Source organism: Sprattus sprattus, assembly GCF_963457725.1.
Source record: "Sprattus sprattus genome assembly, chromosome: 10".
Lineage (NCBI taxonomy): Eukaryota > Metazoa > Chordata > Actinopteri > Clupeiformes > Clupeidae > Sprattus > Sprattus sprattus.
Window position 1 is genome coordinate 9,505,414 of NC_137908.1, and position 25,219 is coordinate 9,530,632.

The window sequence follows — 25,219 nt, forward strand, 5'->3', positions numbered from 1 at the left end:
CGCTCTTAATAAGGTGCTAACTGGCTAATAATATTGTTGTAGGATCTTGGCAGCATATTACCCTCGCCTCGTGTGTGACTGCCCCATTATATCTGTGTTACAGGTATATTAAATGAATGAAAGATAACGTCCACGACTCCGCTGAACGTTCTTTTGACCACAGACAGACATTTTACTTATCATTATTGTAGCGGGCTGGTTAGAAGTCCGTTACACCTCCACTTGTCGCTAAACTAACTTCACTATCTAGTCAAAGTTAACAAGCTAGCATAAGGTCTATGATAGTATGCCAAAATCAAGTAGCTGCTTCAAAAGCTGAGAAGATTATATATTTGAATATGCCAGTGGTGCTCAAACCTTTGCTATCCACTGTACTACAGTCACATGTCATTTAGTTGACATGATGTGTGTGTTTGTCCAAGTCTTTGCAATAACAGCTGTAGGGCCCACGGGTGGGACTTGCTTGAACATGGCACCTGAGTGCATCGTGCAGTATCAGGATGCCTCTTGTATGACTGACATGTGGTCCCTGGGGGCCACCTACCTGGAACTCTTCACCAGGTCAACCCTGTGGGTCGTCAGAAAACAACGAGAGCTGTCTGCTGCCATGACATTAAACACTCCACCACATGCTCTCTCAAGCCTTAATGAAAAGTATAATTTTTTGTCTTCATTGTTGAACTATGAGCCACAATCCCGACCCACCGCTTCAGAAGTAGTGGAGTTTCTGAAGTCAGGGCTAATACTTGATTTAGAGAGCCGGTAAGGGTACAAGTGGTAGGGATTTGCTGTCTGTGTGTGGAAGTGTTTTTGTTTTTGTTCCTTTGTTCCAGTTAAGTACAGAATCACTGTCTTTTTGTAAGAGTGCACCTTATTAAAGAACTTTTGTTATAAATATGGTTCATGATTTCTAATTCCTTCTTTCACTCTTTTTCCCTCAACATAATTTTGTACAAATCCTTTGCCTCTTCAAATGTAGAGGGTGTTTGAGCCCCATTTCTGGTCATTCACACCATCATGTCGTCCCGTAGTTTCATGTAGGCAGACAGGCAGCCGTCGACTGTATATGGAAACCTAAATCTTCAAGAATGGTCCCACACAAACGTCGGAACTCTTCATTTGAGACCAGCAACTGCTCATCCATGTCACAGATGAAGTGGGTGGCATAACGAATGAGGTATGGCTCCACTGGGAACAACATATTGACAAACCCGGGGGTGGGGGGGGGGGGGGGGGGGTTGGTATTATACAAAGTTTCCAAGCATGCATACTACACAAAACTTAGCACTACATTACAATTGAATTCCTGCGCCTGTCGTCATAGTTGCTGGTCGCGTGCCGAAAAACGATGGGCGTAGCCATTTTGGCAGTAATCGCGTCAGTTATCTGGCAGGCACTGACTGGCTGTCACAGTGACACAGTGACACTTGACAGGATGGTAGACAACTGTTGTGCACCTGGTTGCCGAAACAGACGAGGGAAGAAGAAGGGATTGTCATTTTATCGCATCCCAAAAGATGCGGCGAGGAGGGAAAAGTGGTTAAGTGCTATTAAAAGAGCCAGGAGCCAACAGAACAACACTGAAAGGTGGGACCCGCCGGCCGTTGGATTTCGGTTGGGCAGCGAACACTTCCTATCAGGTGGGTGACGAATACAGTACAATGTTACAAAAAGTTTCTGGTCAGTTTAATTTTACCTAAGTACTTGAATCACACCATCCAGTTATTATAACTAGCGGACATAGTGACGTCCCTTTTTCAAGATATGGTTCTGGCGCAGCCTACCCAGTTAGCAAATTAGCTTCTAGTAAGCTAGTGGTAAACAAACCCGTGTTGACATTCCTTTTTATTTTGTAGGGAGAAAGTGACAACCCTTTAAGTCCGGACTTTGTGCCATCGATTTTTAGCTATCTTCCGTCTCCTTGCATTGTTTTTTTCCCCACAGTCTGAAGAGCTGACACATGAGAACAGCTCTCCCCAAGTCCTGCTGTGCAGTTGCAGTGGGCTCCCATCACAACACCGTCGTTCCTCACCACCACCCATGGCTTCAGTTGACTGTCATTTAGCCGTTGGGAGTGATTAACCTATGTATGAAATTCAAAAAATATAAATTAAGGTTGAAAATGACAGCCACTTAGGTTGGGTACGTTCAAAAACACAAACTAGCAAGTTACAGATGCACTGCAGTAGCTACCCAAGATAATAAACAAACATGCTAACGTGACACTGCCTTACCTAGTCAAGCTAATAAACAAACAATGCTAACGTGACACTGACTATCAAACTGGGATAATTTAATACTTACCCTTGCAGTGATGATGCCGAAGTTTTTGGATGCAAGACTCCACAGTCGAAGTTGTGTTACGAAGACGGACTGACACCATTTATAAGCCTCCAAGCCTTTGTATGCTCTGAGGGAGTCCCCAGTGTAAACTGAGGGAAAATTGACCAGATAGCTGTGGATGTCAGTGTAGCGCAAGTCAGGTAAATATTCTTCGTTGTAGGATGTTATGCTCTTGAAAAGCACCCCAGGAGCGTTACATGGGTCGCTTATATTTAATCTCTGTAATTTTGTAGTATAAAGACTAATTTCATTTGAACTAAAATGGCACGTATATTCACTCTGTAGGAACTCTTGAAGGCTGGCGCCGGTCGTCATGTTTACTGCCAAAATGGCGTCCGACAACCAAAAGTCACGTGACGCAGGAGCTCAATACCAGGAGGTGGTGTGGTGTAGAGCATGTCAGGCTTCCCGAAAGGACCAGGGGCTGTTTCCTTATGTTGTGCGTATTCCAAAGTCTCCGCTCCATATCGAGTTCGTCCTGAAGTAGACGGAGGTGGGAGTACTGCAGGCAGTTGCTATTTCAAAAGAAATGGAAATAAATATCTTTAGAAATGCACCTACCCTGGCTACATTCCAAAATCTCCCCCTAACGGTGCGAATCCATACCACCGTTATGAGCGATGTGATTTCTAAACCCCATGCATATCCCCATGCAGGGTTCCCACGGTACCTGGAAAACATGGAATTTATTTTTTCATTTTCCAGGTTTGGAAAAGTCATGGAAACTGGGCAAAAGTGAACACTTACATGGAAATTGAAACAGTTGTCCTGGAAAATTTAATTGGATGATGTGAAAAATAGTACTATTGAGCACAGAATTAAGATGCGTTTATAAAAACCTTTACATGTGAACAGCTTTTACTGTTGATAGAAATGGATGATCCCATGTTGTAGATGTAGAGCATGCTCTTGGCATCCTTTCTGGATAATCCTTTTATTGGATTCTAGTTAGAAATGCTGCTTCTTCTTGTGCTGAAAATCGCATACTTGCGGACGCCATGTTTGTTTTTTCTAACCTCAGTCACGTCACTCGTGTAGGTTGATTTGACAAGCTCTGTGAGACTTGCCAATCAATAAAATGGATTTAAAAAGCATGCTATCTGATTGGATGGGTCTTGAGGAGATGTAAAACCATTTTTTTCCCCAAAAATATGTTATTTTCCGTTGTCATGACATCAAAACGTCATCGTTCCAAAAGGAACGATATTAACACGGAGCGGCACCAAGGGGTAAAGCGAAAAATAATTATATTTTGTATTGATAATAACGAGTTTAGAACAGTGCAACAAAGCAATGTACAACATGTCTGATGTCTGTGAGTTGTTTAAGTGCTTTGTGGAGAGGCTGAGCCTGAGCACAAGAGACCACAATGCAAGTGGTGTGGATCCTGGATGTTTGCTGGTTTACAATTGCTTCCAATGTCATGGTTTTATTACTAACAACAAATGTAGGCTATTGTTGAGGGCTTTGTCCTTCACGTACTCTACCTCTGAAGTAACGTTACACTAGAAAGTAAGCTGCGCAAGCAGCTATCGTTGTCTGATAGGAATAGAGCTAACGTAACATTCATCTTTATTATAGACTGTTTTGAAACCTCTGTATATAATACAAATCTTTTCATGTCAGATTTGCTCATATGGGCTATTGCTGACACTTTTAAAAACCGGTTTTGTACAATTGTTTTATGCAATTAGATTAAACAGTGAAAGATTAAAGTGCGGCTGGTTAATGTCATCTTTTTTTGTTTTAAGCTGGAGAGCTGCTTAATCAGGCTGTCACACTCGCTGCGCCATGGCAACCCATCCAGTTATTAAATTATGCCTGTCGTGTCTGTTGTTCTGGCTGGTCTAAAAAACTACATCCAACTGGCTAAATAAGACAACGAAAAACTATCCACATGTAGGTAGAGCAGCACACGTTCCCAGTACAAACAACTAAGCAAGGAAGAAAAATGTATGTCACGAAAAAGGCACCGCGTCATATACATTTAGTTTATGTTATTGCTGTTATGAAGCGATGCAGTGGGGTTAGGGTTCAGGCTGAAGTTTCGAGGCGATCACGTGGGGCAATTCTATCATCAGATGAGAAAGTGTGCAGATCGGCGTGCAGATGAACACCAATCCGCGGACAGATTCGAATCTGCACACTTTGGAACCCTGATTCGAAAGAATGCAGATTCAGTCTCTGGATCCACCCTGTTCATGTAGACGTAAGGTCAATCCGGAGACATTTCTACCGGATTCATGCAATCTACTGTCTGTGTAAACAGGGTCTTACTCAGCTCAGTCAGAAAATGGTTGATCTAACCTGATTGTTTCAAATCAAATCAAATCAAATCAAATGACTGATGATCCACTACTGGATTCTACATTCCACTCCATGAATTAACTAACAAAATAGGTTTTCATAATAATGAATAAAATAACATTCACATGCACACAACAATAGGTCTAAATAACGTTTCAAAATGCAAAACAATGTTATGTTTTTGTGTATCAAACTATTTCCTCAAATTGTCTCTTGCATCTCTTTCCATATAACATTATTTGTATTACCTGGAAGACAATAGAAATATGATAAGCACTAAGAATTAAGCAAATACATTGATGATGAAATATTCTCAACAGCCACATTTTCCCATGGTACTGTGCTCAAAGAACAATAATTATAAACGCCCACATTAGTTATGTTGTCTTGAGCCAACCACAAGACGCTCACACAAAGTCACGGGGTCTATATTAATCTACCAGACATAAGCCCCACTCTTGTCTTTATTTGGGTTGAGGTAAGATTACTTCTGTCCATCTCATAATTCTAAATCCTAAGAAATGTATCTACATGTCTTTTTCAAATGACAAACTGTTTCTAAAGTATTTTTCGTGGACTGATTTTACTGTTATTTTCTGTACTACAGGAGAGGCACGTGATGAATTTCACTAACAGAGATGACTTTGAGGAGGCTTTGGTGAAAAACCTTATTATTGTTTTCCTGGGTATTGTCATCAACTGCATCAATGGGATCATAGTTTTGACTTTCTGCAAGAACTCTGTTTTTCACAGTGACTCAAGATACATTCTGTACATGAATCTAGTAGTGAACGATGTGATCCTGATTTGTGTTTCTGTGACATTGTATGTTTTGACTTACGCCTATCCAAATTTTAATGCCGCCGTGTGTTATACTTGGTGTGTGATTGGTTCAACCACACACATGAACACACCAATAATCTTGGCAGGTATGGCTATTGAGCGTTATATTGCCATCTGCAAACCTCTCCATCATGCTCAGATCTGCACAGTACGCAGGACTTACATTATCATTGTTCTCACCTGGGGAGTCGGCTTTGTACCTGCACTAGCTGATGTTATTATTGTCCTTGCCACTCGGCCTATAGGCTTTTTCTCGTCAGTAATCTTTTGTATCTACCTTAACTTATACAACACTAGATACCATGCAGAAAAAGTGAAGGTGGTCCAATCCCTTTATTTGTCATTTGTGTGGCTGACGCTGATGTTTACCTACATTATGATAGTACGAACTGCCAGAGCAGCGAAAGGGGACACTGCTTCAGCCAAAAAGGCACAGAACACCATTTTATTACACGGAGCTCAGCTGCTTCTCTGTATGTTGTCATATATCACTCCTTTACTTGATATTGTTTTAATCATGTTTTTCCCAAGCCATCGCTCAAAAATAACATTCCTGAGTTACCTGATCACAAACATTATTCCAAGGTTGCTCAGTCCTCTAATTTATAGTGTTAGGGATCAGACATTTGCCAAACACATGTCAAAGTACTACTCCTGCAAAGTCATCATTGTTAAAGTCAAACTGAAGAAAAGGAGGCTGAAATGTAGCAAGAGGGTGTGTTCGTCAAAGAGATAAAGCTGCATGTCATGAAACAAAATGCATATTTTTAATTCTCCAACCTGAAGCCTAAACTTAAACAAGATTATTTGTATGCTTGTATATTGTATTTGGAATAATGTTGGGATGTGTTAAAATGTTTTAGAAATGAAAGCACAACATATTATGAATATGCTTCTAGAAACAGCATGTGTGTGTGTTTCTACCCGGCTTACTATACAGGTATTATAGCATTATATTGTCAATGTTTTTTGCACCAAATAACGTATAGTAATATGATTTGGTGTAAAATATTAACATTATATCATTTACAAAAATAATATTAAATCAAATCATATGAAAATGTCATATAATGGTGATTTGATTCTCAATTGACAATATATTTCCAATATTGTGTGGTTGCCTGACATAGCATAGCAAATTTGTTTTTATTTCAATATATTGGAGGGAGGGGGACATTTTGAGCATATTTGAATATAAGGGGGGCTAGGGGGATTCATAATTCAAATTCATAATCAGCACTCCTTGGCAGAGTGCCAGATTTCTTATTAACCTATGCTGGTTTGCATCCTTTCCCAGGTCCCTACAGTCTGCTTATAAAGGTAGTAGTTTGTTTTAGTCTCAAACTAGGGAGCTACCTTAAGGTGTTCAAAAAACTGGCAAACCCAAGTTTGTGATGATAAAAGATTGCTTAGATTCTAACTGGTATGCTGATGATGATGCTGGTGATATAGTTCTTAATTACGTGCTGTACATTTTCACATGGTAGTCTAGTAGTGCATAGGCTGGTTGGCTTGTAATGACAGGTGTGTTTATCTGTCCTTCACATGACCATATTTGTATGTATATTATACATACTGTTGCTTTGAGCTTCATCCAGTTTGCACATGGAGTTACTGGTCATTCTGGCCCCTTCAGTGTTATTAACATGGCTTTAATTTGGCTGTAGCCTACTGAGCAGTCCCCCCAGGATTTCGCGGGCCTTTTATGTGATAGTTGCGGCCTAAAATTACTAATTTCGCTGGGGCTTTTCCAAAAAGTTGCGGTAGGAGTTGCAGTGTTTTTTTTTTAGGTGTTTTGTGCGATGAAATTGCGGAAGCAAGTGAAAGTTGCGATACAAAGTTGTGAATTTCTCTCTTTGTCATTATAATTGAGTTATTTGTTGAAAAATAAATAATTAATAAACAAACATTATTCAAAGAACAAAACCATTGAGAAATGGTCCTCTAAATAACCTTACCAACATGCCAAACAAAAGATTACCAGACTACAAAAATTTAGCAAAATAGGCTGTTCTGCCCTCTGCTTATTTAGGTCAGAAAATGTATATTGCTTGTATTGTTGTTATGGAAACGAACACAGTATAGTATAGGACTTTTACTTTGACATCATTCAAATGTTCGTCTCGTGGGAATGGCCACAGCTGTCAGACAGTTATCTAGAAACGTAGCTAGTTATGCTAAACAGGTAGTGGGAACAGTTCATAGGATTTACTTACGCCCGACTCACATTGCTGCGTTGGAAGGCGTTGATGCGTCAGGGTTAACGCATCCCCATTCACTTTGCATGGGGTGACATCATCCTTTGCCGAACTGAATTGTGGCTCCGTTTGGTTCGCGTGCGTTGCGTTTCATGCTTTGCTCGCGACAAGAGTTGAAGAAGGTTCAACTTTTCAACAGGCAATGCATGCGTCAGCCAATCATATTGCCTTTCATGCATAACTGACAGCACAGGCACTAGCCAATCATATCCCGTGTATGCTCACGTCTACAGAGCGGCAAACTCAAAAAAAAAAAAAACTCTGTAGATGGTCGTATTTGTACCTACAAGTTGGTTGTTTGACTTTTTTTTGGTTAGATTTTTTAAAAGTTACCGAGAAATAGACACTGTACAATATAAAAACCCCTTTATTGTAACTGAGAAATACGTATCATAGGATTTGCGAGGTGTCTGAGCACACTGTCTAATGATGGGTTAGGGTTAGCATGCTACTACTCACAGGGTAAAAGCCTACTAGTGACGTGATTGATTTGTTGACCTGTCAATCTCACTATAACGTCTCCGTTATCAACAGAACCGCATGCGCCAGCCTCCTCCTCCACCGTCCGTTGCATCAAAGCCTTCCAACGCAACAATGTGAGTCGGGCGTTACGGGTCGGTCACAATGATGCGTTGGAATGCGTTGATCCAATGGATGGCAGAGGAGGAGTCTGGCGCGTGGGGTTCTGTTGATACCAGAGACGTTATAGTGAGATTGACAGATCAACAAACCAATCACGCCACAAGCAAGCTGTTTACCCTGTGAGTGGTAGCATGCTAACATTAGATAGGGTGCTCAGACACCTCGCAAATCCTATCAGACGTATTTTTCAGTTACAATAAAGGGTTTTTTACATTGTACAGTGTCTATTTCTTGGTAACTTTTCAAAAATCTAACCAAAAAAAAGTCAAACAACCAACTCGTAGGTACAAATACATCTACGGAGCTTGGTCCGCCATCTTTTTTTTTTTTTGGAGCTTGCCGTTCTGTAGACGTGAGCATATACGGGATATGATTGGCTAGCGCCTGTGCTGTCAGTTACGCATGAAAGGCAATTTGATTGACTGACACATGCATTGCCTCTCGAAAAGTTCAACATTCTTCAACTCTTGCCACAAGCCAAGCATGAAACGCAACGCACGCGAACCAAACGCAGCCACAATTCAGTTCGGCAAAGGATGACGTCACCCCATTCAAAGTGAACAGGGATGCGTTAACCCTGACGAATCAACGCATTCCAACGCATCAATGTGACCGACCCGTTATCCACAACGAAGTGCACCTGTTGGTTTTACCAAAGGACTACAAGTAAGACTGAATAAAATGTTATGAATATCTCAGCCTTCTCTTGAAGAAAAAAAAAACAGCTTGTGTCACTGTGATCTGTTTCTTCGTCTGACGTCCTGCCTGCGTTTCTGCCGTTCTCATTCTATGCTAATCAATCTGTTTTTCAATTTATTTCAATGTATTTTATCCGTATAGGTGTTTATGTTGTTCAATTTCATATAGTAATTTAAAGTCGGTCAATTTCAAGTAATCCATTCTTCTACACTAGCTGCTACCTTATCTTCAACCCAAAAGTAATGTTAATTCTCCATGGTAACAGCTCTTGAGGGTTTGGAAAATATTCAGATTTACTTCATTATTCACAGCTAAATAAATGATGTTCATTACATTTCATAGATCTATTACCAGACTCTATGTAAAAAAGGGCCACCCACGCCTTGCGGAAAATTATAAAAAATTGAAGCCAGATCTTCAATTTCCATTTCTGGTGTAGCCATTCTCATTGTTTAGAACGGATTAGAACTCTGCAAGTGTCTGGTTTGTGTCCACAGGGCAGCATTTCCGCCCTTGGTGTAGCAGAAGGGAGAAAGTTGAAGACGACAATGATTTGTCAAATTTGCGGGAATGTCGCAGTGATGTGTTAAAATTACCCAAACAATACAACCAACCAACCTAGAACCAGCAATACAGTCCTTAACCTCATTAACACTGGGAAATTAGCGTTCTCCTGAGCAATTGGTGGCCATCAGTGCTAAGTATATTCAGACAGCCCAGTGTTGCCAACTTTTCTGTGAAGAAAGTAGCTGTAAGCCTCAGAAAAGTCGCTAAATGACGTACGCAACTAATTTGCATAATATGTTCTAATTCTAAGTTCTAATATTTTGCTGTTATTTTAGTCAGACTGGCCTTGCAGGCGCTGTGTGAGTGGAGAGGAGACCATGACAGCCCTTGCTGTTCTCAGCTCTCGAGAGATCAGTTGTAACATGAACTGCAGAACAGGATATGTGAGATGCTTTTTCAATGCTTTGTCAACACAATAATCCACCAAATGACAAAAAAAAGTCGCTAGATTTGTCACTAGTCGCTTTTTGCTAATAAAGTCGCCAAGGGGGTCTGAAAAGTCGCCAGATATAGAGACAAAGTCGCTCAGTTGGCAACACTGAGACAGCTACTGCAGTTTTGGAAAGTCTGCATAAACTCCAGTGGTGTTCACATTATACCCTGGCAGGGACAGTAATTAGAAATGATTTGTTTGAAATAATACAAATTTACGAAAACTGCTTGTCTTCTGTGGCCCAAATTTTTCCCTGAGGCACATGCCTTGTCTGTCTAATGGTTACCCCCCCCCCCCCCCCCCCCAGATTATTCGTTTGAGTCATTCTTATTTACCGGGATTATTCGTTTGAATCTTTCTTACTGTGATAAACTTGTATTAATCCCGTTAGGGAAGTTCATCCTTCAACTGACATAGGCTAATTAGCTCACAGTTAGCTTAGACCCTGTGTACACGGAGCCTGGATTGCCTGAATCCGGATTCATTTTTGGATCTGATCTCAGCAACGTTTAGCCTTGCCGCTTGGCCTTCATTTAATCAGCATAGTAACACTAGCCTGGATACCAGCCCGAACCCCGCCCACAACATTTTTGGTCAGGGAGATTCGGTCTGGCTCTGAGCTAGTTGGGAGAATATCAGTATCATCGGCCGGATAAAGCCGAACCAATCAAATTGTCAGGGCGGGCTTTATACGATGTTGGACAGATGACCAACCAACGCTTGAGTTGATTAGATAGATAGATTAAAATTCGTACCAAGATGGCGGCGTCTCGGGAGTTTAGTGGGACATATTTTATGTGATTTAAGCTATCTACACAACTTTTTTATGTCTACATTGACTCGGTTAGTTGTGTATGTGCAACACGAATGTTGCCGAGGATTGTAGGTTTTAACTGAAGCGCTCTAGACCAGGGGTTCCCAACCTTTTCGACTCCGAGGCCCATCTTTTCGTATTTGTAAAATAACACCCCGCTTATTTTAGTGAATCTATATTCCATTAGGCTAATTGAATCTATAATCCATTCATTCTAATTAATAAGCGATTGTTATGTGTGAGAAAAAGCAACATCAGCACCTGCCACAGGTGGAAGCCTATACATAAATAAATAAAAGAAAATCTAAGTCTAGATATTGCATCAAAATTGTATTGTGCACCAGAAAACAGCAAAAATACACACAGATAACTTAATTGCAGTAGGCCTAGGCCTATTTGTGCACAGCAAACAAGCAAGGAAATCAAACCAGAAAAAACCCAAAAGATAGCTTGCACTCAAAACAAGTGATGGAACATGCAAACAAGACCACTCAGCTAGGCCTAATTAAAATAGGTGATGCTTCAGACATGCAAACAAATAGGTTCAAATAGGTCAATATAATGATCAGAATAATTTAAATAATGAATTAAATCTGTGGCTGCAATCTATTATCAACATAAATAGCACCAATCATTCATCCACAGAAAAGCATTACCACTCCAATGATAACGCTCAAAAACAGCACTAATGCAACTTTACTATTTACGAGTAATCACTTCAGACAGCGTGTACACTCGACGGTAAATCGTAACAATTATCCCCTGAAGCAAACCTGGGGCTGCTTTCTGTCGGGTGCTTTGCATTAAGTTGATAACTTAAAGACGAGTTGCTTCTGTGACAGCTAAATTCAGCTTGACAAATGCTACACACAACTTTAGATTTGTCGATTGTTCCGTCATTTTGCCTCTTAAACAGAAACTTTCCGCCAAACAATCCCTCAGCTCTCCATCTTTCACTACCGTCTTGGTCGCTCCTGCCTAACTGACTGTAGGCACGCGCTGGTTTCGTGTCAGTGGTCAACGCACACCGGAAGTAAACAAAGTTGCGTTAACTGCATTAAAATATTTGTGTCACATTAATCTCGGTCACAATAATATCATAGATGTACGCGTTAACTTTGACGTTCTTAATTAATATTGTTCTCAATTTAAAATCGGTTACTCGCTCCGCGGCCCACTAATGGAAAAAAAAAAAATCTGAAACATTTTCGCGGCCCAATGGATAGCGCTCCGCGGCCAATGGGTTGGGAAACCCTGCTCTAGACCATTATTGATAGGTTATTGCTAACGCTTAGACAAAAAAATCCATTGAAACACATAGTAGCTGGCTAGCCTTGCTGCTAATAAGTACGTGAGCAGGCATATCTCACAGATAATGACAGCGCATTCATTTTGAAAGAGGAACAGAGAAACGCGATCAAGGCATTTGTCGATCGAAGATATGTTTTTGCCGTCCTTCCTACGGGATCCGGTAAAAGTTTTAATGTATCAGATGGTCATACTATGTTGCTCTGATTTGTTGTAGGTATCCAATTGAGCGAAGAGGCATTTTTTTTTCCTCGTTCGTTGAAACACGCCCCATAATCACATCCCAATGGGTCAGTATCAGACTCATATTCTGACTAGAATTATGAGTATGACATCGTCAGGCTATAGTAACACATTATGGTGGTTAAAAAAAAACAGTGGTCAGAGAAGACTGTAGGTTAAGCGAAAAATAATTATATTTTGTATTGATAATAACGAGTTTAGAACAGTGCATCAAAGCAATGTACAACATGTCTGTGAGTTGTTTAAGTGCTTTATGGAGAGGCTGAGCCTGAGCACAAGAGAGACCACAATGCAAGTGGTGTGGATCCTGGATGTTTCCTGGTTCACAATTGCTTCCAATGTCATGGTTTTATTACAAATGTGGTATTTTTATCTTGTTTATTACTGTACTGTTGAATAATGTGTATGGCTGGTACTGGAACATGGACATCTCAACAAATAGAGATAGCTCTTTATAACTTATGAAGAGGCTGCCAGAGGCCCCTTTTCAGAGACATCCTATGGCAGACAGGCCTATTCTTATAAACCCAAGTGAGAAGATAGCATTTCCGAGAAATCATGAGGCAGACAGACCTGTTTGTATAAACCCAAGTGCAAAGACACTTTTTATGATAAATCACGTGGCAAACATGCCTCCTCTGCATAGACTACCTAGATGCTTCAGGGACAAAGGGGGGTCAGGGCAAGGTGACAGACGCCTCTGCAAAAGCCACAAGGCAGACAATATGAAGAACTGTGTCTGAAAGCCCCGAGATACCTGGTATCACAGGAAGCTGTACACCATGTATCTCAAGGTGGTTAATTCTGTTGACAGAGACAAAGCAAGCTGGTTGATAGGCAACATTGTTAAGAGAGTTGGACCGATTGTTCTCCATCTCGGTGCGGTCAGGTCCAATGACGCAAGTAAGGTACCTGTTGTTTTCCATCTCTAGGTGCGGTCGAGTCCAATGACGCAAATAAGACGCAAATGAAACCAGAGCAAAGGGTGATTTGATCAATATAAAAGTGGGCACGGGGACTTGTTGGTTAGGGTTTTCTACTGGATTGCTCTTGCAATATGCTTAGAGTCTTTGAGATGCTCCATGGACCAGCTCAGCAGTAGTTATCTCCTCTGAATAAACCGTTCAGTATACTCATACCTATTTGCCTTGAGAAGTTTCTTGAGAACTCTTAGAATAAGACACGACATAATTTGCTGACGCCGACGTGATCGAAAAGGACGTTTTTTAGTGTCATCTCGTCCCCGGGGACGGACGGGACTGGTGGGACAATTGAGGCGCCATTTAAAAAGGTGAGCAACTTGTTTTTGCTTATAGCAATTGTCACTTTAGTCCTGTTAAAACCTGGGGTAAGAGACATTTGCATAAAACTGTCCTCCGAAAAAGAACTAAGTTATAAGGCATAAGAAATGGGAGGTGAATTTACTGAACGGTCAGAGAAGTAGATTGTTAAAAGTGTTTTTGTTTTAAGGATTTCTTCTGAGGTGAAGAAGAATATTGTATTGTGAGACGTTGTTTGCGTCCATTTTTCTGAGGGAGAAAAATAGGCAATGGGCCGAGAGACGTAACAAGTCATAAAGTGTTTTTGTTTTAAGAATTTCTTCTGAGGTGAAGAAGAATATTGTATTGTGAGACGTTGTTTGCGTCCATTTTTCTGAGGGAGAAAAATAGGCAATGGGCCGAGAGACGTAACAAGTCATAAAGTGTTTTTGTTTTAAGAATTTCTTCTGAGGTGAAGAAGAATATTGTATTGTGAGACGTTGTTTGCGTCCATTTTTCTGAGGGAGAAAAATAGGCAATGGGCCGAGAGACGTAACAAGTCATAAAGTGTTTTTGTTTTAAGAATTTCTTCTGAGGTGAAGAAGAATATTGTATTGTGAGACGTTGTTTGCGTCCATTTTTCTGAGGGAGAAAAATAGGCAATGGGCCGAGAGACGTAACAAGTCATGAAGTGTTTTTGTTTTAAGAATTTCTTCTGAGGTGAAGAAGAATATTGTATTGTGAGACGTTGTTTGCGTCCATTTTTCTGAGGGAGAAAAATAGGCAATGGGCCGAGAGACGTAACAAGTCATAAAGTGTTTTTGTTTTAAGAATTTCTTCTGAGGTGAAGAAGAATATTGTATTGTGAGACGTTGTTTGCGTCCATTTTTATGAGGGAGAAAAATAGGCAACGGGCCGAGAGACGTAACAAGTCATAAAGTGTTTTTGTTTTAAGGATTTCTTCTGAAGTGAAGAAGAATATTGTATTGTGAGACTTTGTTTGCGTCCATTTTTCTGAGGGAGAAAAATAGGCTACGGGCCGAGAGACGTAACAGGGCATAACGTGTTTTTTGTACAAATACCTCTTTTGGAGTGGAGGCAGTGTTTTATTGTAACGTGTGCGCATTTTCCTGAAGGAGAATATTTTATTGTAGTAAAAAGACTAGTGTGGTGTGCTAAAATTGTATGTAGAAGTAGAATAGTTTGTGTGAATATCTCCGAAAAAGAAAAAGAGAGAGAGAGAGAGACTGATGCGTGTGTGTGTGTGTGTGTGTGTAAAAGTGAGGTGAGAGTGATTGCGCAATATGAAATGAATGATGGGTACGAGTGTATATGTGAGATCATTTGTTCAGGATAGCGAGCAATTGTGAAATTTGTATTTCAAAATAGGCATGCATCGAGGTGGAAATTATCATTACTGTAGAAGTTGTTAAGAGGTGATTGTGTTGATTGCTGATGTCTAGAACAGGCATATTTGTATGTAAGAGTCAATCTGGTGTGCAGCCACTGGCGCGCGGCCAACGCTCTGTGGTTACAAACAGGAAGTGCAGTGCAACCTAGGTAAGCATGGTAAAACAGACTGTGTGCAGGCAGCGCCACGTGTCAAGAGATCGTCTCAATGGGGACAGTCCCTAGAGAAAAGAGGTTGTTGAGTAAGGCACTTGCTGAGACATATTCGGTATAAATATAATATAAGGATAAATATTCTCATAATAAGAAGTGTTATCAGAACACTTGTGCTAATTTGCTGGTAGATATATTGCCACTTTTAAAAGTGTTAAGAAAGTTATTCTACTGATTTGTCAGTGTAAACATTAGGCTATTAGTATCAGGGTGATAGATGAGTTTTGTTGCTGACTGTTGGTTTTGAAATAGATGCAGTTTCATAAAGGAAGTATTTAAACAGATGGTACATGGTGAGTGAGTAATTAAGTCACATGTTTACTGAGCAGACAGAGGCAGACTCAACAGTAGCCCATCACAGAATCATATTCGCGTACGTTAGACGTCAAGGGGAAAGCTGTGACATGAACGTAAGAATTTTGGAAATTGAAAGAGTCTTTGTCATTTATTTGGTACGACACTCGCTGCGAGGTTGTTTATTCTACAGGCATTACAATTGTACCTCGGGCTCATAAGAAACAGAGAGCCTGAAAGTGAAAACTGATGAGACGAGCAAGTGAGACTTTTATTTTCATTGGCACACCACACTCGGTGTGATGGTGTTTCTTTTAAGAACGTTGTAAGTATATCCTAGGGTGGGAGACATTGAAACTGCAAGCGGCACTTGTGAAAAAGTGACACCCAGCATGAGTCGCCGTTACACTTACACTGATATTCTCGAATGTCAGGAGCTGCTATATCCATTCACATTGTGTAATTAATGATTGTTGTGTCTGTTACAGGAAAAGAATAAAACAACCGCCGCTGGCTTAGCTGTCGCTGCTTCACTACTGAGGGCTGCGGGCCTGGCTCACCCATCTATTAAGGGGGTGAACACTCATGAAAGCAATACTTTTTGTATGAACAGATGATATGATCAACACATGGCATAAAGTTAACATAGTACTTCACAAAGTTAACATTGTCCTCTTCATTCTGTTTTGGGCACTTTGCATGATAGCGGGAGTTTACTTGTGGAAGCGGCACAGAGGGGGGAACTTATGTGAATGGCATTGAGTACACTGCTTTCTGGTTTTACTGAACTAAGCCTGAGACACGGAGCCCCTAGAATCCTTAAACAAGAGATTGAAACACAGGAATTATAATTCATAACGCAGGGACATTATACACATTATGGGACTAAAGGCACATGGGTAGGAACGTTGACACAGTCAAAACAGAGTGTCCTCACTTTAAGTGGCAAAGGCTGATGCTAGACTGGTGGGAAGTCAGTCAAAGGGTGGAGGACATAGTGGAGAGAGTTCAGGAAGGAGGAGGACATTTAAACTTCTCATTGGAATTAGATAAAGCAGTTCAAAGAGAACTAGTACAGTATAAGAGCACAAACCTATGCACAAAGGAGACCAGGGAGAGGGCAGTTGGATTTGGGATTAGTGGGAAAGAAGTACACAACCCCAGAAATCAGGTAGTTGTAGAAACTAGAAGTGTGCAGAGGTGTAAGAAAACTCCCAGAGCCAGAAGAGAACGTAAGGTGCAGATCAGGAGTAACACTGAAGATAGCTCACTTACAATTCGAAAGAGTAACCAGTGGGGTAGATTACCCCAGTCGTGAGGAGGCAGTAGAAATGATAAAGGTAGTAGAAAGCCAGCTCTCTAACGCTGGACAGAAGGAGGACAGATTGAGAAAAAGAGGTCAAGGCTAGAAGGCTAGCGAAGAGAACAGAGAGTAATTAAAACTGATATTAGACACAAGGGCATTAAAGGGACGAGGCCCACACGGACCAGTGACAGTCGTACTCAGTGGGGACCCAGCTGAGGGGAATGAGAACTGGAGCTCAGACGAGGAGAGACAACCTAAGACCATGCAGTCTAGTCAAAAAAAAGCGGCAAGTAACATTATGCCTCTGATAGCAAAGGGGACAGTACAGCAGTATCAACCATGGGGACACACTGCCGTGCAGGGCCTGATCTCTCGTCTACCAGTCTTGCATGATGGCGCAGGTTGCTGTTAGGATCCAGCTGGAAAAAGACTGGCGCCTTGGGTCAATGACCAGACATATGTTCAGAGAAGCTGTGACTCACCACATGGGCCTGAACCAGAAGGACTCTAACCCTAAGCTCCTCCAGAAAAACCTCCAAAAAAGACTATACAAGCACCAGTGGTAGCCAGCCAGGCTCCCCAGTTGAGAAACCAACGCCAGCCCCAGCACAAGCTAAACCCATCACCCAAGTACGAACAACCATTTCCACCGGGCTACAGTCACCCACTGCAGGGCTTCAGGGGCCCACAGCCCTGGCCAAGTCCATGGCCAGGCAGAGAGGAACAGTCTCAGGCCAGAGGGAAAAGAGGTAGAGATGGTTTCAGGAAACAGCAGGCCGCACAGCTACCAGTTTGCTGGATATGCGGACAGCCTGGCCACATTTCCAGGGTGTGCAAACAGAACTTATACAACACCTAACAGGTTCCCGGCGACCGGAGTGTGGGGCAGTGGGGAGGGGGTGATGGTCCTGTGAGGCAGAATGGACCTAGCGGTCCAGGGTCCCCATACAGGGCGCACACTATTGATGAGGCCTAGAGAATCAAAGGGGGCAGGTTTCCGCTACTATCGAATGGAGCTGATAATGAGCCAATGCTGCAGGTTCAAATTGGGGGTAGGGAAATTTCATTAATTGTAGACACTGGAGCTATTACATATGTATAAACCCAAAAGACGCCCAACACCTTCCTGTGTCGTGCTCTAGAAAAACTAAGACCGTAGGATTTTCAGGATAAGTGCAGCTAATACCATTTTCTGCTTCAGTGTTGATCTAGGCAGGCACGAAAAGTGTTTTCATGCTTGTTTTAATCCCGGAACACAACCCATACATTTGTTGGGTAGAGATGCATTATGCAAGCTGGGTATTCAAATTAAGTGTACCCCTCGGGGACTGTCATTGATCTGTGTGGCCAGTCAAATGCCCCGCCAAACAATAGTCAGCACACACCCACCTCAGCCAGTTACCCACATCTCACAAGTTTTTTGTTTAGGCATGTTTGGAGTGGAAGGACAAGTTGTGGAAAACTTGGGGCCCACTCATACACACTATTAATGTTAATTTAAGATTTCCCAGATGCCCCACAGACTGCACCATCAAGTTTGACGAGGAAGCAGACGAGGGGGGAGAGAGAAAAGATGTGAGGAGGTCGGAAAGCAAGCTAAGTATCCTCTGAAAGTACAGTGTAGTAGTGTAGTAGAGAGGAAAGAGTAGGGGTGAGAGTGGCATTTCTGGAAGACACAAAATGAGGGGATCAGTATGACATAACAGGAGCAGCACCACACATCACACTCAGAGTAGGGAAAGCACACAGAGCAAGAGATGTAGGGTTAATGATGGCCTTAGCGCTGTTGTGCACATGGAAAGACTGGGATGGTGTAGACAGGTGGTCAAGATCTCCAAGGAAGTAGACCAGGGGCAGGTGAAGGAAAAACCAGATGGCATACAGTACGTCAAGAACTGCCCGTTTCACAACCCCTACTGTGTATATGGTTTGTTTGCAGGGGCAGGCCATCCGTACCTGTACCTGGGTATGTCAAACCAAGGTGCAGAATGATGTTGTTGGCCTGACGGTGAAAATGACATAAGTCAACCAGCCCCCTGGTGTTTATCCTAAAGCCAGCCGGAAGGGCATACAAGGCGCCATCGAGGGGCTACTGCAGACAGGCATTATTAAACCTGTGCGGCAAGCACGCTGCAATACACCAATGTTCCCTGTGCTCAAGGCTGACAGGGTCAGGTGGTGGTTGGTGCAGGTGGAGGCCAGTGAATGTGATGTAGAAACGTGCGAAAGAGTCACGGTCAAATTGTTGTAGGTGCTTGCCGAAGGGGGGAGAAGTGTCAAGAAAAAATGTTTTTAATAAACCAAGTACAAACACGGTGATTCAATTTCGGAATGGAAATCATTCCAAGGTTTGGAATCCCTGAAATAATATCATCTGACAAGGAAAAGCATTCACAGAGAAAAGGTGGGATGAGATCCTGCGAACTGTGTCTACCAACCCCAAAGTCAGGGGATGGTGGAGAGAGCCAATGGCACACTCAAATTGCTAAGATCTCTGCTTGCTCTAAACCTAAGCTGGCTTGATGCTTTGCCCATTGCTTTAATGCGAGTGCGCTTGCAAGCAGAACCGCAGCGCATACCTCCCCCCTCACGAGATTCTTGCAGGACGACCAATGCCAGTCCCACGGATCACGGAACCAGGCATGGGACCACCCCTGGAGTAATTCCAAAGGAATTTCATCATTATGTGCAAAAATTAACTCTGATTCGCAAAGTTATTTACAAAACAGGCAAAGCAGCAGGAACAACCACCAACCCTGGAGGCGGAGGTCGTAAGAGCCGTGCAACCGGGAGACTGGGTGTACCTGAAGGTGTTAAAAAGGTATTGCCTCCAGCCAAGGTCCGAAGGACCATACAAGGTGACGAAAGCCACTCCAACTGCGGTAAGAGTACAGGGATCGGAATTGTGGCACCACCTTAATTATTGTTTCAGAGCCACAAAGCCACAGGACGATGGAGAGACGGTTGCCAGGCCAGAGCGTGAGCTGCACGGCAAAGATGAGGGGGTTCTGAATAATCAAGTTCCAGAGAAGGAGAAAACAGGACCAGAATGGGCTCCAGAAGCTCCTGGCGGTGGTGGGTATGTCGCTCTTTGCGGCACTCTTCCTTTCGTGTCTTCTCCATCTCTACCAACAGGAGAGGAACCAGGAGAGGCATGCCAAGCCACCACCATCCCGGGCCAGACCTCCATCTAACTCAACCCAACAGGGGAGGCGTGCCAAGCCACCCTGCAACCAAGGCGAGGCTTCGCCCAACCCGACTCAACAGGGGAGGCGTGCCAAGCCACCCTGCAACCGTGGCAGGGCTTCACCCAACTCAACCCAACAGGGGAGGCGTGCCAAGCCACCCTGCAACCAAGGCGAGGCTTCGCTCAACTCGACTCAACAGGAAAGGAACGTCCAGGCACCCTGCATCCGTGGCAGGGCTTCGCCCAACTCAACCCAACAGGGGAGGCGTGCCAAGCCACCCTGCAACCGAGGCAGGGCTTCGCTCAACTCGACTCAACAGGAGAGGAACGTCCAGGCACCCTGCACACATGGCGAGACTTCGTCACCCCCAACCCATCAGAGCTTTATAAGCGACCCGCCAGGGCCATCCCGTACCAATACAACATCTACGACATCCCCAAGCTCCATCACCTCGACCTTGCTGGAAGAAGGAATGAGCGGGAGATTGAAATAAAAAATAAATAAATAAAAAATGAATAAATAATAATAAAAAACACGCCAGAATCAATGTGCTAGCCTGTTTTACCACCAGGGCGGCCGTGTGGGAAACCACAGACGCAACCTCTTGACCCTCCGGCAGGCTCATGGAAGGGTGATGATTGTTGCTATTTTGTTTTTGGCATTTTTGACATGTCACATTTCATACCCACATTACATACATCCACCACCTGGAATGACACACACACCTGAAATGACACATACTTCACAATGTTACTATCCCAATATCACAATATAACCGCTTTGTTTAGTGAAACTTAAGTTCTTGAGATTAAGCCTCAAATGCATGAAAACTGTACCCTAGAAGATGAATGGTTAACTAACTATTTTAGATTGAATGCTTGCTTTTAAGATGTTACACAGTTTGTGATTCATGTACAATCCATCTGGGACCACCCCAGTGGACTTATTTTGATTTTACGATTCTGTACGATCCATCTGGGAACGCCCCAGTGGACTTGTTTTGCCTAACTGACATATGTTTGAGATGTAACTGTATCACAGCTTTTGATGCTACATAGAACATAGATAATTACACTGAACGGGAGTGTTAACATAATGCTAATGGTTTGCTACGCTGCATAGTGAGGTGTGGACACCTCAAAGGGGGGAAATGTGGTATTTTTATCTTGTTTATTACTGTACTGTTGAATAATGTGTATGGCTGGTACTGGAACATGGACATCTCAACAAATAGAGATAGCTCTTTATAACTTATGAAGAGGCTGCCAGAGGCCCCTTTTCAGAGACATCCTATGGCAGACAGGCCTATTCTTATAAACCCAAGTGAGAAGATAGCATTTCCGAGAAATCATGAGGCAGACAGACCTGTTTGTATAAACCCAAGTGCAAAGACACTTTTTATGATAAATCACGTGGCAAACATGCCTCCTCTGCATAGACTACCTAGATGCTTCAGGGACAAAGGGGGGTCAGGGCAAGGTGACAGACGCCTCTGCAAAAGCCACAAGGCAGACAATATGAAGAACTGTGTCTGAAAGCCCCGAGATACCTGGTATCACAGGAAGCTGTACACCATGTATCTCAAGGTGGTTAATTCTGTTGACAGAGACAAAGCAAGCTGGTTGATAGGCAACATTGTTAAGAGAGTTGGACCGATTGTTCTCCATCTCGGTGCGGTCAGGTCCAATGACGCAAGTAAGGTACCTGTTGTTTTCCATCTCTAGGTGCGGTCGAGTCCAATGACGCAAATAAGACGCAAATGAAACCAGAGCAAAGGGTGATTTGATCAATATAAAAGTGGGCACGGGGACTTGTTGGTTAGGGTTTTCTACTGGATTGCTCTTGCAATATGCTTAGAGTCTTTGAGATGCTCCATGGACCAGCTCAGCAGTAGTTATCTCCTCTGAATAAACCGTTCAGTATACTCATACCTATTTGCCTTGAGAAGTTTCTTGAGAACTCTTAGAATAAGACACGACACTAACAACAAATGTAGGCTATTGTTGAGGGCTTTGTCCTTTCACGTACTCTACCTCTGAAGTAACGTTACACTAGCAAGTAAGCTACGCAAGCAGCTATCGTTGTCTGATAGGAATAGAGCTAACGTAACATTCATCTTTATAATAGACTGTTTTGAAACCTCATTATATAATAGAAATCTTTTCATGTCAGATTTGCTCATATGGGCTATTGCTGACACTTTTAAAAACCGGTTTTGTACAATTGTCTGATGCAAATAGATTAAACAGTGAAAGATTAAAGTGTGGCTGGTTAATGAGATCTTTTTCCTAACAACACAGATTTAGATAGATAGATAAATAGATTTTTTTTGTTTTAAGCTGGAGAGCTGCTTAATCAGGCTGCCACACTCGCTGCGCCATGGCAACCCATCCAGTTATTATATTATGCCTGTCGTGTCCGTTGTTCTGGCTGGTCTAAAAAACTACGTCCAACTGGCTAAATAAGACAACGAAAAACTATCCACATGTAGGTAGAGCAGCACACGTTCCCAGTACAAACAACTAAGCAAGGAAGAAAAATGTAAGTCACGAAAAAGGCACCGCGTCATATACATTTAGTTTATGTTATTGCTGTTATGAAGTGATGCAGTGGGGTTAGGGTTCAGGCTGAAGTTTCGAGGCGATCACGTGGGGCAATTCTATCATCAGATGAGAAAGTGTGCAGATCGGCGTGCAGACGAACACCAATCCGCGGACAGATTCGTATCTGCACACTTTGGAACCCTGATTCGAAAGAATGCAGATTCAGTCTCTGGATCCACCCTGTTCTTGTAGACGTAAGGTCAATCCGGAGACATTTCTACCGGATTCATGCAATCTACTGTCCGTGTAAACAGGGTCTTACTCAGCTCAGTCAGAAAAACAGTTGATCTAACCTGATTGTTTAAAATCAAATCAAATCAAATCAAATCAAATGACTGATGATCCACTACTGGATTCTACATTCCACTCCATGAATTAACTAACAAAATAGGTTTTCATAATAATGAATAAAATAACATTCACATGCACACAACAATATGTCTAAATAACTTATTAAAATGCAAAACAATGTTTTTGTGCATCAAACTATTTCCTCAAATCGTCTCTTACATCTCTTTCCATATAACATTATTTGTATTACCTGGAAGACAATAGAAATATGATAAGCACTTAGAATTAAGCAAATACATTGATGATGACATATTCTCAACAGTCACATTTTCCCATGGCACTGTGCTCAGAGAACAATAATTATAAACGCCCACATTAGTTATGTTGTCTTGAGCCAACCACAAGACGCTCACACAAAGTCACGGGGTCTATATAAATCTACCAGACAGAAGCCCCACTCTTGTCTTTATTTGGGTTGAGGTAAGATTACTTCTGTCCATTCTAAGTCCTAATAAATGCATCTACATGTCTTTATCTATGACAAACTGTTCCTAAAGTATTTTTCGTGGACTGATGTAACTGTTATTTTCTGTAATACAGGAGAGGCACATGATGAATTTCACTAACAGAGATGACTTTGAGGAGGCTTTGGTGAAAAACCTTATCATTGTTTTCCTGGGTATTTTCATCAACTGCATCAATGGGATCATAGTTTTGACTTTCTGCAAGAACTCTGTTTTTCACAGTGACTCAAGATACATTCTGTACATGAATCTAGTAGTGAATGATATGATCCTGATTTGTGTTTCTGTGACATTGTATGTTTTGACTTACGCCTATCCAAATTTTAATGCCGCCGTGTGTTATACTTGGAGTGTGATTGGTTCAACTACACACATGAACACACCAATAATCTTGGCAGGTATGGCTATTGAGCGTTATATTGCCATCTGCAAACCTCTCCATCATGCTCAGATCTGTACTGTACACAGGACTTACATTATCATTGCTCTCACCTGGGGAGTCGGCTTTGTACCTGCACTAGCTGATGTTATTATTGTCATTGCCACTCGGCCTATAGGCTTTTTCTCATCAATAATGTTTTGTATCTACCTTAACTTATACAACACTAAGTACCATGCAGAAAAAGTGAAGGTGGTGCAAGCTCTTTATATGTCATTTGTGTGGCTGACGCTGATCTATACCTACTTTATGATAGTACGAACTGCCAGAGCAGCTAAAGGGGACACTGCTTCAGCCAAAAAGGCACAGAACACTGTTTTATTACACGGAGCTCAGCTGCTTCTCTGTATGTTGTCCTATATCACTCCTTTACTTGATATTGTTTTAATCAGTTTTTTCCCAATCCATCGCTCAAAAATAACATTCCTAAGTTACCTGATCTCAAACATTATGCCAAGGTTGCTCAGTCCTCTAATTTATAGTGTTAGGGATCAGACATTTGCCAAACACATGTTGCAGTACTACTCCTGCAAAGTCATCATTGTTAAAGTCAAACTGAAGAGAAGGAGGCTGAAATGTTCGAGCAAGAGGGTGTGTTCATTTAAGGGTTAAAGTTGCATGTCATGAAACAAAATGCGGATGGAGTTCCGGTATGCGTTCAGAGTGGTATGAAACAAAATGCATATTTTTAATTCTCCAACCTGAAGCCTAAACTTAAACAAGATTATTTTTGTGCTTGTATATTGCATTTGGAATAATGTTGGGATGTGTATGAAAGCACATCGTATTATGAATATGCTTCTAGAAACAGCATGTGTGTGTTTCTACCCAGCTTACTATGCAGGTTTTATAGCATTATATTGTCAACCCAATGTGTTTTGCACCGTTGCAACGTTAAGTAATATCATATGATTGGGTGTAAAATATTGACATTATATCATTTACAAAAATAATATAAAAAACAAATCATATGAAAATGTCATATAATGGTGGTTATTTGATTCTCAATTGACGATATATTTCCAATATTGTGTGGTTGCCTGACAAATCATAGCAAATTCGTTTTTTATTTCAATATATTGGAGGGAGGGGGACATTTTGAGCATATTTTAATATAAGGGGGGCTAGGGGGAACCCCCCCCCCATATATATTAGAATTACGGATCAGCATGCAGACACAAACAATCCCAACAAATCATCACATACAAATGATTACTGTTCTCCATCTCCTCTAC

The 25,219-nt window shown here is 42.0% G+C and overlaps 2 protein-coding genes across 2 annotated transcripts; both read left to right on the forward strand.

The window, feature by feature from the left end:
- Positions 1-5,269: 5,269 nt before the first annotated feature.
- On the forward strand, positions 5,270-6,229 carry LOC308371777 (odorant receptor 131-2-like; the record flags this gene model as incomplete). Its single annotated transcript, XM_080846766.1, has 1 exon — positions 5,270-6,229. The coding sequence occupies one exon, from the start codon at positions 5,270-5,272 to the stop codon at positions 6,227-6,229; it is 960 nt and encodes a 319-aa protein (XP_080702892.1).
- A 17,404-nt stretch (positions 6,230-23,633) lies between these two features.
- On the forward strand, positions 23,634-24,596 carry LOC308371778 (odorant receptor 131-2-like; the record flags this gene model as incomplete). Its single annotated transcript, XM_080846767.1, has 1 exon — positions 23,634-24,596. The coding sequence occupies one exon, from the start codon at positions 23,634-23,636 to the stop codon at positions 24,594-24,596; it is 963 nt and encodes a 320-aa protein (XP_080702893.1).
- Positions 24,597-25,219: the final 623 nt, after the last annotated feature.